Source organism: Crinia signifera, chromosome 2, assembly GCF_055691185.1.
Source record: "Crinia signifera chromosome 2, ASM5569118v1, whole genome shotgun sequence".
Lineage (NCBI taxonomy): Eukaryota > Metazoa > Chordata > Amphibia > Anura > Myobatrachidae > Crinia > Crinia signifera.
Window position 1 is genome coordinate 57,716,995 of NC_139218.1, and position 14,835 is coordinate 57,731,829.

Consider the following 14,835-nt stretch of genomic DNA (forward strand, 5'->3'; position numbering starts at 1 on the left):
TTATTCTGGTTGATATGCAAGACTCGCCATGCGCAGATGCAAAACATCGCTCCCCCACAATGGGGAGCGAATGAACCAAAATAACCCCCTGAGTGTACGCACTGCATGCTGCAATGGTACGACGGCATGATGTACCATACGATGCTCAGATTGTACATTACATCATCTGAATGGCTGTGTAGCTCAGCCAACCAGAAGAGATCTTAGCACACTGCTGGAGAGCGCAATTGAGGATACACACTGAACATCATACCAGTAATGTCAGCACCGACACCATGCATGAATAGGGCAACACTTGAATTGCTCTGTCGGCTGTTATCTAATGGCAGTAGGGATACAAAACGCTTGAATCGCGCCCACCACCAGACAGGATTAAAATCACTGCATACTGCAATTCAATAGAATAATACAATAACAACTTATTATCTGCATGTTTTACATTTTCACGTATCCAGAAAACAAAGTAGGGTTAATAATCTGATACAATATTTAATTAGTAAAATGCATGGATACACAACAGTTTACAAGTAGCAAAATCCTATATGCATACAGAGGTTTGTCACTATTCTCTGCACACACATACAAAAACAGTAAATCTTTATTGATCTGAAAAACAAACAAACAACAAAAAAACAAAACATACTTGAGGGTCTTCAGGTCCTTCAGATTGTTCGATTTAGGGAGTCCTTTCTTCAGCAGAATGTCTTTGGTTAGTTTGGCCATCGCAGAGTTCTGCAACTTTTCTCCAAAGAAAAGCAAAATAAGACCTTTGGCTCTTCCTTAGGTTTTTACATCAGCAAGAACCTAGTAAAATGTTTAAAAAAAATCATAATTATATTGGGCTGCAAAAAATATATATATATATATCATATGAGGAACAACTTATATATCATGGAAGATAAATTAAAGATAAGAAAAAAAACCTCTATTTAACTTAAAATGACATCTGGCACATAAAGTAACTAGGCTTAACTAAAATATTATATCCCAAACCTTAAATAGCAATGTTAAATCTACATTGTTTGTAAAATCCTTCCTATTCTTAGAGCTCCGTGTCCCAAACTGGGTGAGGATTATTAGAAAGAGCCCCCTTTCAGCACCCGATGTCGCATGCCATCTTGAGATGGCACATCGGGTGCTGGAAGAGGGCGGGCAAAGGACAGCAGAGTAGCGTAGCCCTAGAAGTAGCGATAGGGGGCGTCAGGGGTCAGCGGTGGTGGCAGAATTGTTTAAAACACTGGGCAGCCCTCTGATTGGCTGAGAGCTCAGCCAGTCAGAGGGATGCCCAGTGTTTTAAACAATTCTGCCGCCACCGCTGACCCCCACTAGTGCTACTTCTAGCACTAAGCTACTCCGCCGCCCTCTGCCACGCCACCAATGGTCCCTCTGGCCCCCTCTCCCGAAACCCCATGCCACCGAAAGAGTTCCCTCTGCCCCCCACCCGCAGACTGCATTTCAGCAATCGCATGTGGTTAAAAACCACATGCGATCGCTCCCGCAATTCGGTAGATATTATGTGCAGAACATAAGATCTATCGACGCGACATTCAACGACGTGCCAAATGGTCCCTTAAAAACGCAGGCAATCATTCGATTTATTGGCCAGATGTGGTGGATATCTAATGATTGCATGCAATATCTCACAAGTGTATGGCAGCATTAGGTCAGTAAACTGCAAAGGGTCTCTCAGAGTGGATGACGTGTATCTGAATGCAAAGAAACCTTGATATGCATATAGGGACCAACATCAAGGTCAGTGTGGCTCCATAGTGTCTTCATGGGAGAACACTTGATATTGGTCATCATTGATTCTAGACAGCGCCTTCTGGGTCACACTATTTTGTAGAGTTTGTAGTTTCACTTGCTGCCAACAGATGGCAGTGTTTCGCATGGACACTAGACATATATATATAGATTATAGGTCGACCCCAAAAGGTTGACATACAATAGGTCGATTTAGGAAAGATCAAGAGTCAAAATGTCGACATGAAAAAGCTAGAGAAATGAAAAGGTCGACATGAGTTTTTACCGTTTTTGGTGTCAATGTCGACAACTGTAACGCTTCGCTCGCCAAGCTTCGGCTATTCTCCCTCTATACCGACATGGATGGTGAATTAAGAACAAAAAATAAAACTCATGTCGACCTTGTCATATGTGTCTCCCTATTTAATCACCAAAACTGACAAACTGTATACAAGAACTTACCATCATAATGGCTTTCCAAATAGGCAGTTTATAAATGCCATAGACCCACACTAAAAAACGCCCCTGGGCAGGTGGGAGAGGTGCTAATTCAAGCTTATTATAATTATTCTTATTACAAGTGCATGGCTTTGTATGCCATGCGTCCGGTCAGGTGCTCAATACAATTTACAATAATAATACCACATACTGTATTTTGCATACAATAAACGGCTTAGTATTTGCCCTGCTTCTTTCTTTTAGTTGTATCAGTCTCTTTTATTCTTATTGTTTTGCCATCAATTCTCCTTGTTTTTTACACATCTACTGTACAATGACCTCTATTGTAGCCCAAATTACCACCATAGGGGGTGATCAGACATTTGTAGCCCAGGTGTAAAATGAACATCTTACGTGATTGTAATGTCTGGACAATAGTAAATCAGGAACTCAAAGCTTTACAGACCATGGCTCCATAGCAGACACACCCTTGTGTACATAATGGCCCTTATTCTGGTTGCTTTGCCCCATTGAGAGTTCGCAACGGGGACCGATGCTGACAGCCAGTGTATGTGCAAAATCGCTTATGTGCATGTGCAGGTATTCACTGCGGGTGCCTGTGGACACTTCACTTGCATAGTCTCCGAAGAGCACGCAGTCAGGGGGGGCGGGGGGGGGGGGGGCTGGTGACGTTAATGAAGAATGGAAGAAAATGCTGGGCGCCTCCCAGGGGTGGGCAGCTAATCATGATATCACCGGATGTGGAGCTGGGCGCCGCTAATCGAAGGCACCAGAGAGTGACTTAGATCAGTGAGCGTATCAAAAATCATTCCACTGTTGGCGAATGATTTCGGGCCTGCACGCGAGCATGGATATTTATGTAAAACATCCATAGGCAGTGCGGCGGGGACATTCGGCGTCTATCGGGGGGCGGGCATTCGCACGCCCAGCGACCAACGTTACTTGGCTCGCAAAGCAGCAAAATACCGCTGCCTTGCAGTCAACCAGAATGAGGGCCAATATGCTAATCTGGTAAAGATTACAACTCCACCAAAATTATATATTTCTGTATACTGTATATAGATCTATATATACTATTTGCTGTAAAATTATTATTTTTGTAAACATAAAACCCTTAAAATAAACACCACAAACTGCAACTGATTTATACCATTCTCTCCCTCCCCTGGGGCAAATAAATAAATATTTGTAGGATTGTTTCTTTTATTAAGGCTTATTATTCTAAACTCCCTGGGTAATGCAGATGCTACCGTTGCCATATATTTGTGCTCACAAGTGTAAAGGTGCCCACAACCGGTAAGATTTTTAAACAATATGTCCGTTTCTGGCCTATCAGAACGACCAATCGTTTAAAAACTTTGCGTGTGTGGGCATGATCACGATCCAATGTGGGTGCCAGCCGGTCGTTCATTAAGCCTGCTGATCCCTTCAGCAGGCAGAAAGATGAACGACCTGTTGTGCATGATTATAGTCACATCATGTAGACACGATGAACGATGTGGCAATGATGTGGTATATGATTTGCAATCCTTAAAAGACCCATCTTTACCCTCTGATCATTTATTCAATCACTCTGTGTTTGGGCATGATCAGGAGTGTTCTAGATTTCAAGGGAAACTGGATGGACATTGGATTATACATTATGGGGGAGATTTTCTAAGAATCTCTGCCCCCCTTCGCCGCCAATCGCATTTATAATTATCGCATATGTTCTAACATATGTGATAATTATAGCAAAGGACAGCACTTGCGTTAAGAGCTGTCCTTTGCGGTGAGAGTCGCCGGGTCCCAGCAGGTCCCGGCGGCTCCCCCCTCCCTCCCACACCCGGCACTGCTGCTGCTGCGCCGGGCTCTCCTCCTCCCTGCACCCGGAAGAGGATCAGTGCAGGGAGGAGGTCACAGGTCCGGGCTAGGGATGGACATCGGAAGCCAACCATCAAATGATGGCAGTGCTTCCACCATTGAAACTTTCGATGCGATGGTAACTAACCATCGAATCAAAAGTATTCGATGGTGAAAACTAGTTATATGACTAGTGCATGCACAAAAGCCTGTATTGCCATTTGTAAGGTAGTAATTGAGTTTGGTGGCAGGGCCCAGGCTCTGAGCAACATATTACTTTATCATTGGACATTGTGTGTATAATATACATATATATTATTCACACAATGCCCAATGATGAAGTAGTATATTAATTGTGTATACATTATTAACACTTTAAGAGCAAGTAATCAAAATGTAATAAAATTAGATAAATTGTAAACTAACTCGTTTTAGGTTTCACTATTTTTCCAGATAGGAAAATGTCTATTTATTAAGGCAAGTGTAACTACACACACACACAAATAAGGGAGATGACGGTATAGTGGTCATCACATCATTTATATGGTGAGATAAATATTGCAATAAGCAGGGCTGGCTCTACCATTAGGCAGCTGCCTAGGGTGCCAGGATCTGTGGGGGCACCACTATAATGCTACACACTAGGCGATTCTAGCTTCCATCGTCAGCTATATGGTCGCTCAGTGACCATATTGCCGGTGATACCTAGCGACCTTCGCCGTGTGTGCGCTCCCACCGCAGCCCAGCGACGGTCGCTGGAACTTGCTAGAATCACTGGTCCCCAGTAAAATACTGATAACCAGCAATTCGGTCACTGAGCGACCAATCGCTAGCGACAAGGTCACGTAATATAAAAAATAGTTCACTATATATAAAAACAGTTAAGGTGCCCCTACACTGAGGCGATTTGGTCCGATTGTGGCCAATTGCGACTAATCGACCCCTTAAATCGGACCAAATCGCCTCTCCCTGACATGCTGTTGGGTCCCGTGCGCATCGGACCCGACCAGGTGCTCAGACCGGCAGGCAGCCACCCGTTCCTCCTGGCGGTGAGGCGGGTGGGAAGCAGGGATGCATGCAATCTATCACATCGGATCGCATGCGTTCCTGCCGCCGGGAAGGTCCCTGCAGCCTGCAGGCTGTCCTGTGTCCGTACACTGCTCCGAGACGTCACAGCAGTGTATGGGCACCTTTATCTTGGTTCATTCCACTGGTACCCCAGGACTGTGTATATTGTTCCTCACTATCTCACTATATTCACAGAAACAGACAAACTCTGACCAACACTTCACTGATGATCATATAGTGGTTGCTGCCTGGTAATACTAATGCACCTTATTAATGAGTGTTGTATGTGACTGACATTCACAAATATCTGTAGCTAGTTGTATTGTGTACCTATTATTATTATTATTATTATTATTATTACTATTATTATTATAGCTTGCCTGAGCTGGTATAACCAGTGGTGCAAGTAGAAAAAATGTCATAGTGGTACTGTCCTGCGCACCGAAGGTGCGCATCCCCCCCAAAAAATGGGCGTGGTCAGGGGCGTGGTCATGACACTAGGGGGAGGGGCTACATGACAAAGCATTAGAACATGAACAGATAAACTACAGAGATATTACGTGCCTAAGGCGTGCGGACAAAATTTACACAGTAATGCCTGTTAGGCGTCACACACCCAATACATATGCCCCACACCATAATGCCCGTTACACATTATGCCCCACACCATAATGCTCATTGCACCGCACAACTGATGCCCATTACTAATATGCCCCCACAATGCCAGATATGCCCCCACAGTGCTAGGTATGCCCCCAGGGCCAGATATGCCCCTACAGTGCCACACATATGCCCCCACAGTGCTAAGTATGCCCCCACAGTGCCACTCATATGCCCCACAGTGCCACACATATGCCCCACAGTGCCACAGGTATGCCCTCACAGTACCAGATATGCCCCACAGTGCCACAGGTATGCCCCCACAGTACCAGATATGCCCCTGCAGTGCCACACATATGCCCCCACAGTACCAGATATGCCCCCGCAGTGCCACACATATATGCCCCCCCAGTGCCAGAAATGCCCCCACAGTGCCACACATATGCCCCACAGTGCCAGATATGCCCCCACAGTGCCAGATATACCCCCAGTGCCAGATATGCCCCACAGTGCCACACATATGCCCCCACAGTGCCACACATATGCCCCCACAGTGCTAAGTATGCCCCCACAGTGCCAGATATGCCCACACAGTGCCACAGGTATGCCTCCACAGTGCCACACATATGCCCCAACAGTGCAACAGGTATGCCCCCACAGTGCCACACATATGCCCCACAGTGCCACAGGTATGCCCCCACAGTGCCAGATATGCCCCCACAGTGCCAGGTATACCCCCACAGTGGCAGATATGCCCTATAGTGCCAGATAGCGTAGTCACATTAATTTACATATATCCAGGCTGATGACTGACCAGCAACAGCAGCCCCCAGCCGACTAGTTAAAGCAAATGACAGGCAGCTATTGGAGACAGAGGAGCGTAAGAGAGAACTTACCCACTGCCTGCACGCACTGGGCGCCCTGTCACGTGTCGCGCCGTCCTCCCGGAGACAGTGGCAGCTGCTGCCAGAGCCAGCGGATTCCACAGCTTACACCCGTCCACGGTCCTGCATGGTCGGGCTGCGTGGCGCCGGCGCTGCATTCAAGTTCTCTTCCTCTTCTGCCGCAGACAGTCCTCTGCGCTGCGGCAGGCACGCGATCCTGCGCATGCGCAGTGATCGCGTTTCCGTTCAGTTTTATGGCGGTACGGGGTACCGGCAAAATATATCTTAGCGGTACGCCGTACCACCCCGTACCGCCACACTTACAGGCCTGGGTATAACATTCAGTGACTTCTCCTCCTCTCTGAATCCTCCAGAGCTCAGTGTGTCTGTGAAATTTGCTGCTGTTTGAGTGACTGACTAGTGACTGGTGCTGCAGGGTGAGGTTTGTGCTCTGATTGGCTCTCTGAGTCAGGGAGAGCCAATCAGAACTAGCAGTGGGCCCTGTTGCCTAGCAGCTACAGCAACCATAGAGAGGGAGAGGGAGGGAAGCAGAGAGAAAGTCAGACAGCCTCCAACGAACCTAGGAAGTTTCCCTGACACAGACACAGCAGCCAGGGGAGGCATAGCTTTTGGGAATTACAAAAAATAAGCCACCATCGGTACACCATCGAATGATTAGCATTCGATGGTGACAAACATCGGAAGGTCACCATTAAATGGTAAAAACACTAACATCGAAAGAAAAACATCGATGTTTCCGAAACATCGACCATCGATGTCCATCCCTAGTCCGGGCAGCACTGCGCTGTGCTGCCCGGACACAGGTGAGGGAGGAGGGGGCGATGCGGGGCGGCGGGGGTCCGTGCGGGGCGGCGGTGGGATGCGGTAGAAGCCCATTGGCTTCTATGGGGCATTGCCAGATTTTTCTGGCGATGCCCCCCCGCCGCGTTAACCCGGCGGGGGATGCTTACAGCATCCCAAAATGCGGTAAAAACCCCGATAACGGGGTTTTTACCGCATTTTTAGCTTAGAGAATCTCCCCCTATATTTATCCGTATGTGGGCATCTTAACTTATAAAGAAGTCACCCAGAAGCCCTATGACCATGTAAACAGTGCTTTATTCTAATCACACAGCAGATGGTATCCAGACTGGTCATAGACAGTCATATGGTCGACAGGGTCAAAAGTCAACAGGCAATATATCGACATGGAAAAGGTCGACATGCATTTTTTTTTACAAAATTTTCAGTCAACATGTGCCAACAGGCGGTATTTTATGCCCTACCATCCACTAGGTCATGGAGGGAGAATAAAATAGTGTGCCGAGTACAGCGAGGCACTGAGCCCAAAGCACGACGAGCGCAGCGAGCCATGCAAGGGGACACGGTACACTTAGACAGTGTCCATGTCAATATAAACACCCTAAAAACTCATGTTGACCTTTTTCCATGTCGACTGTCGACTATATGACCGTCTATGAGTCTGTCTATGACTTATACCATAACCCAGCAGATTCCCACATTAGGGACATAATAGTCAAACCATAAAGCTGCTGGACTTCAAGGAAAAAGTAATTATAGATTATCGCTGCCCACACTATACATAACACTAAACTTTATAGCTGTGTATTATTCATTCTCACACCTGGAGACATCGCCTTGCAGTATGGTGCAATATGGTGTTTAAAAAAATTCAGGTGAGTGCTGTGCTTATGATAGCATGCAATAAGCTCTACTACTGACTGATCACATGTTATGGTAGCATGCAATAATAAGACTGTACTTATTAATCACATGTTATGGTAGCATGCAATAAGCTATACCATTGACTGATCACATGTAATGTAGCATGCAATAATCTGTACTTACTGATCACATGTTATGGTAGCATGCAATATACGGCAGAAATTCCGATTTAGGGATACAAACAAACAGATCTTATTCCAATCTACACCTGACACTAATGTAACAAGTTGTATCCTGTAATGAGCCGCGGTATAATACAATGAGATGTATGTATAACACGCATGCAGGCATGCAGTGACTCACCTGGTCCTCTCTCCGCAGCGATCCGCGTGTGCCGGGTGATAATGATAGTTACACTCTGGTGCTGCTGCTGCTGCTACTGGCACAGTGCACTGTAATGTATAGTAGTGTAGTACAGTATCATGTTGCTGCTCCAGCTCCCGCCGCTATGTCGTCACCTCCGGTACATGCTGCTGGGCTCTAGGAAGTGCCATTCCGCTGAGTGATCTCTCCCCCTCCCCATGGCCGGCACCAGCAGCTGCAACAGCCCTCCGCCGCCGGCACCGAGCTGTGGCTGTAAGGGGATCCGCTCCTGCTTGCTGTGCGAGTCTCCGAGCCGGGCACTGGCCAGCGGGGCGAACCAGGTACCGCCGCTCGCAGTTACCCCGTGTATGCATGGCTGCTCTTCCTACAGCCAATGGCTCAGGTGCGCGCTGGACTACAAGTCTCAGCACAACCATTAGGGATCTTTCATTAGGCAACCTGTGATATTCTGGGAGTCCAGCTCCAGGGAGGCGGGTATGGTCACTAGGTCGACCACTGAAGGTTGTCATGGCTAGACATGGCTAAGGTCGACATGAGTTCTTCACGACAGGTGGTATTTCATGCCCTACCATTTTTTACAGCGTGGTTTGAGAATAAAATAGTGTGCCATGCGAAGGGACATGGTACAATTTGATGGTGTTCATGTCGACATTTGTGGGAAAAAAATGTGAAAACCTTATGTTGACCTTTTGACCGTTGATCTAATGCTTGTCTACCTTCCAGCGCTGTCGACCCAATGCATGTCGACGTAAATAGGGTTGAAAAAAAAATAAAAATGAAGTAACTATTAATGTTTTATTTACCCTTTATCAATGAGATTCTGTGGGTAAAATGTCTGCTAAGTACATTCTCCTGCATTAACACTGCCTAATTAGGTGTAACGGGCGATATGTGCCATTGCCACAGTGTTTTAACATCAGCAGCGGCATTCAAACTCACACCCGAATTCGCACATATTTGCTCTGCGCCCGATAGGGCCAGTGAGCACCTTTTTGTGTGAGCTCATCACAGCTAGTCGGATTTAAAAATTTTGACCTGTTTAGAATGCTGACATTTAGGGGGTATTCAATCCATACCAATTTTTATATTTAAATTCAACCGATTCAATCCATGTGCCGAATTTTTGGGCTGTGGGAAAAGGTGTGGATTAGCCGAAACCACGTGTTGAAAGTTCATCTGTTTTTGACTATTTTCCGTGGATGGAGATTTAAACAAAGTCACATCTGTATCAGCATAAACGCTGAATGAAAATGGCCGCTTTCAATTAGTATGTCATCATTTTTTGGCTAGCGGAAAAATCCAGACAACATTGAATACACCCCTTAATCTGTGATGTTTACAGTTAAGGGATAATCTAATATAAGAAAAAAACCTTTTGTCAACATAAATATATGTGGACATATTGGTCGTCAACCTAACATCCATGTTGAGTAGTAATACCATATGAAGTACACTCTACCATGGTTTCCCAAACTTTATAGGATATCCTTTGCTTTAGTACCTCGGTCAATTTGACTTAATCATCTGGACAGTAATGGCGCAGAGCACAATACATAGTGGCCCTTATTCTGGTTCACTCGCAAAGGCAAATTCCTTCTCAAATGGACAAAACCATATGCACTGCAGGGGTGGAGGGGGGAAGATGTAACATGTGCAGAGAGATTAACATTTTGTTTCTGTGCAGGGAAAATACTGACTGCGTTATTTTTACACTGCAAAATAGATCTCACTTTGAAGTAACCACACCCAAATCTAATTCTCTCTGCACAAGTTACATCTGCCCCCAGTGCACATGGTTTTGTCCATTTGTGAAGGAATTTGCCTTTGCGAGTGTAACAGAATATGCGCCAGTGTCAGCTTCTGGCTATAGAAATGCCCCATACACACTATACGATCCCCGTAAACACCGATATTGGCTGTAGCGGGGACTCTGCATGGTGCCAGCATTGGCAAGTGTATACACACACACACTCGGGGAAGAGAGCAATGGTGGGGAAGGGGGGGGGGGGGGCATGCTGCATCCGTCGTTAACGAGGACCTCCCCCCATCAGAACATGCAGGACGAGGGAGCGGGTCATTAACGATATGTGGGAGCGCGCATCATTAACGATATTCCGTGTACACACTAGAAGATATAGTAAAATATATTGCTTAAGGTCCATACACACTGGGTGATTATGCCCAGCGTGTATGGACAGCGATGACCGCTGTGCATACACACTGAGCGGCTTTTCCCGTGCCCGCAGTGCTATGCAAAGCTGTCCTCAAACCCGCTCACCTGCTGGTAATACCTGCAGATGACTGGCTTTCCCCGGTGATGATGCAGGAGTGCACAGCAGCATTTTTCTATGTATAGAAACCCGCCGCCACGATGCCGCATAGTAGGGTACCTTTGGGTGGCGATACACTATAGAAGCCTATGGGTTTCTTTTCGCCTCCGCCGCCAACCCACCTCTCCCCCTCCCTCTGGCTTACCTTAGTCCAGGTCCTCCTGGACCCGGAAGGTAAGCCCTTCCTCCCCCTAGTAAGACGTCCTTCCGGCTGCAGGGGGAAGGAGGAGGAGGCGCCGGGGACAGCCTGCTTAGCTGTCCCTGGCATGAGGGGAGCAGGAGGTGGCAGGGAGGTGACGGAGACCCCCCGCACACCACATTTCGGGTATCGCGGGGGCCTCCGTCACCGCATCGCGATGCCAGCCGCATATGTTAGTACATATGCGCTGGCATCACGGCGGAAGGGCGGCGATGTATATTAATACATCCCACCCATGACCTGATGACCACTTTAATGTTTTCATGTTGGTATACTTATTTTTTTCAACGTTTTTTCTTTTTTTCTGTCTTATACGCCATATCACATATTGTTTATGTTGCTTTGCAGACCAAGTCATTTCTATATCTCCCAGAGCAAGGCATAGCTCAGGGAATAAAGAACACCCAGTCAGATGGGTGGTGGTTTCCGTTCCCTGGTGTGAGTTTGCTAGAAGATTTTTTAACAGCAAATGAGGAGAGAGAGATGGTACATGACATGGATCAGGACACATGGAGAATTTCACAGTCGGGGAGAAGGAAACAGGTTACTAGAATTTAACAAATCTTTTATTTTATTTTTCCTACTGCTTTATCCCCCCCCCCCCAAAAAAAAAAAAAAACACTCATTGTTTTTGTTTTTTTTGAGTGTAGTAAAATAATTATGTATTTAAACTTATCCAACATGGTTTTAGTTTAAAAAAGATCTGTTGTTCTTGTAAATATTTTCACTGCAGCAGTCCACGCTATGTATCTGACATGTCGCATAGTTTGCAACCAGATCAGATAATGTGCTTGCTGGTGTGGTCGCAAAGGATGCGATCATGCCAGACGGATTCAGTATTGAATCCCGGCGGTCGGGATCCCGGCGTTCAGAATCCCGACGCCGGAATCCCGACAGCCGAAATGCCGACAAGGGGGGGACGTGGATCGCCCCCCCTTGCGGGCTCGCTGCGCTCGCCACGCAGCGGGCCCGGTGCCTCGCTACGCTCGGCACACTAATTTATTCTCCCTCCAGGGGTGTCGTGGACACCCCAGGAGGGAGAAAGTGTCGGCATTTCGGCGGTCGGGATTCCGGCGTCGGGATTCTGAACGCCGGGATCCCGACCGCCGGGATCGTAACTGCATCCCTGCCAGACAAGTGGTTAAAGAACTCTATTGTTTTGAAATAGGTGGCAATACAATAATCTGTAATACAGGACTCAAAAAGTCCAGGTATCCGCATCAGGTTACCCTTGCAATACGTCATTGGGGGTGCCCAGCTGGGGTGTTGTATGGCGGTCCGACAATCAGTATCCCGACATCGAAATCCTGATTACCGGTGCTCCGACAGGGGGGCAAGCACAAAGAAGCCCCTTGCTTCGTTCGCCACAGGTTCTATTCTCCCTCTATGGACCCTCACAAGGGAGAATAGCTCCTGTCAGTCAGTATCCCAACTGTCAGGCATTTAAACAGTCGGGATTCCGATGTCCAAGTACTGGAATTTCGATTGTCGGGCAGTCATCCGGCACCCGCCCAGCTGTCCAGAGTCTCCTGGTCCGGTTGCATACACTTGCCTTGTCAGACTAAAGTGGAGGTACTGATGAGACAGACTGTTTCACTAATCTGAATGAATACATTGCAGCCTGATTAGCTGTAATATATCTTTCAAGATAAATTTCCTTAAAGCCTCAACCTTGTATTGCTTGGGAATATAATGGTATGAAGTTCAAATGCCGTGACTAGTTTTTCACGTTCTGTAAAAGCAGATATGAAGCTATGGGGTGTACAGACGCTTTGATTTTGACAGGTTTCGATTCGAAAGTTTTTTAAAGCGCTTTCGATCCGCACTCCCGTTTTCTCTATATCAAACAGAAAGATGCACTGTGCAGGCAAGGAAATATCGAATTCGATCCTGTAAATCAAATGTGGACACTGTGCCTTGAATGCAAATTGAAATCGATATCAAGTGCAGATCGAATGTGAAATTGAATGCAAAGCAAAGGCCAAATCGAAAAGGGGGGTGGAATTGGGGAAAATCGACAGCAAATCGATGCATGTGTCCACACCTTATAACATATCTATATAAAACCTTATAACATATATGTATATAAAATACATATAGGAGAAAGACTTGTGTGGTTTACTCTAGATGTGTTTATAGCCATAGAAACAAATTCTTTTTTTTTTTTTTTTGCCACAGTTTCAAAGAACATTTTTATTTAAAAAAAAAAAAATCTCCATTTTGTTAGTATTTAACTGTTAATATCATCTATGCTTTTTGTATACAGGATTTTGGTCCAAAGGTGAACTTTAAGAAACAGAAAATAAAGGTTGCCAATTTCACCGGCCTCCCTAGTTTCAGCAGAGTCCTCTGGGAGAGGATGAAGAATCACCCTGTCCTTCAAGGGTTCCTCCCGGTTGAGCAGTGTAATCTGGATTACAATTCAGACCGGGGTTCTGCTATTGACCCTCACTATGACGACTCTTGGCTTTGGGGCGAAAGGCTAGTCACTTTAAATCTTCTTTCAAGTACTTTGCTCACTATGACAAGTTCCTCAGCAGATAGTCTACAGATGATCTCCGCTCCAAATTGCTGTGACCCTAATGGAATCCTTAATCACAATGTTAATGATTGCAATTGTGTAAATAAGGCACAGCCCGACCTTAAAGACTACAAAGCGCACATCGCACCAAAGACTACCTTAATTCCACAAAGTGATGTGGAAGTAGCTATATGTTTACCAAGAAGGTCCCTAGTGGTTTTATATGGAGATGCGCGTTACTGCTGGAAGCATGCTATTCACCGTGAACATATCCAGCAACGCAGAGTCTGCAGCACATTCAGGGAACTGTCGGCTGAGTTCAGTACAGGTGGCAAGGAGGAGATGCTAGGACAGATGCTGCTGGGTATAGCTCTGGGCTTCCAGGGAAAATCAGTTTGAAGTTTTGTTTTGACACATAGCCCTTGCCATTTGAATTCCTCATCACTGTGCCATGCACTCCGGCCATGATAACTGTACTTTACCCCTTACTTTTTGACTGCCGGAGTCCATTTTTAGCCTTGCGTTAGGGCTACATAAGTGAATAGATACATATATTCTGCATAACAGGTGTACATGCTAAAACTGTTGCAGGGCATACTGGGATGTGTAGTTCAACAGCTGGATGGCCGAAGGTTCGCCCCATCCCTGGCTCAGGTCATTAAGTAATATTACACATTGTTTTGGATCAATTTGCAATTTAACCATTAATATGACAATTCGATGGTAGATGCTGATTTTTCATTGTGATTTTATTTTTATAAATAGCTCTATTAAATTATTTTCCTTTTATCAACAACAGAAATGGTGCATTATTACAATTTGTGTCTTACATTTTATTTAAAATAGCACTTAAGTATGTTGTCGTTATTTAACCCCTTCACTGGCATTCCCGAGAGCTTTCTGGGCTATGCACCAGTGCCCAGTATCGGTAGTGTCACTGTCTGCACTTCCTTCTTTGGGGGAGCTGAGCGCTGCGCTCAGCTTCAGCCGCTGCCCGGCTCTGTCTCTCCTCTCCCCTTGCTAAGGTCACGCCGCACACAGCCGGGGTGTAGGGCCGGGCAGTGGATGATCTAGTGTGTGGCGCTTCCCAGCCCCTGGGATCACAGTGTGTGTGTGTGT

The 14,835-nt window shown here is 46.2% G+C and overlaps 2 protein-coding genes across 4 annotated transcripts in view; one reads left to right on the plus strand and one right to left on the minus strand.

Moving 5' to 3' along the window:
• The window catches only part of LRWD1 (leucine rich repeats and WD repeat domain containing 1), a 42,563-nt gene extending 33,510 nt beyond the window's left edge, over nt 1-9,053 (minus strand). Inside the window, exons 1-2 of the mRNA XM_083172190.1 lie at nt 8,646-9,053; nt 644-804 (exon numbers count right to left, since the gene is read on the minus strand). Coding sequence (XP_083028316.1) covers nt 644-723 — 80 coding nt within the window. The 5' untranslated portion in view covers nt 724-804; nt 8,646-9,053. The remainder of the gene's footprint in view (nt 1-643; nt 805-8,645) is intronic.
• ALKBH4 (alkB homolog 4, lysine demethylase) lies at nt 8,722-14,512 on the plus strand. Of its 3 annotated transcripts, none has more exons than XM_083172191.1 (3): nt 8,722-8,986; nt 11,544-11,738; nt 13,462-14,512. In XM_083172191.1, the coding sequence occupies exons 1-3, from the start codon at nt 8,864-8,866 to the stop codon at nt 14,113-14,115; spliced, it is 972 nt and encodes a 323-aa protein (XP_083028317.1). In that variant the 5' UTR covers nt 8,722-8,863; the 3' UTR covers nt 14,116-14,512. The 3 variants fall into 3 exon arrangements, with proteins under 3 accessions (XP_083028317.1, XP_083028319.1, XP_083028318.1); XM_083172193.1 differs by having other exon boundaries at nt 8,951-9,048; XM_083172192.1 differs by lacking the exon at nt 8,722-8,986 and adding an exon at nt 9,109-9,216.
• Nucleotides 14,513-14,835: the final 323 nt, after the last annotated feature.

Bases quoted from the DNA above. Each gene is read 5' to 3' on its own strand.
- ALKBH4 (XM_083172191.1), top strand. From the start codon at position 8,864: ATGGCCGGCACCAGCAGCTGCAACAGCCCTCCGCCGCCGGCACCGAGC. The intron at 8,987-11,543 runs GTACCGCCGCTC...GTTGCTTTGCAG, and splicing joins TGGCCAGCGGGGCGAACCAG to ACCAAGTCATTTCTATATCT. The intron at 11,739-13,461 runs GTTACTAGAATT...TTTTGTATACAG, and splicing joins AGTCGGGGAGAAGGAAACAG to GATTTTGGTCCAAAGGTGAA.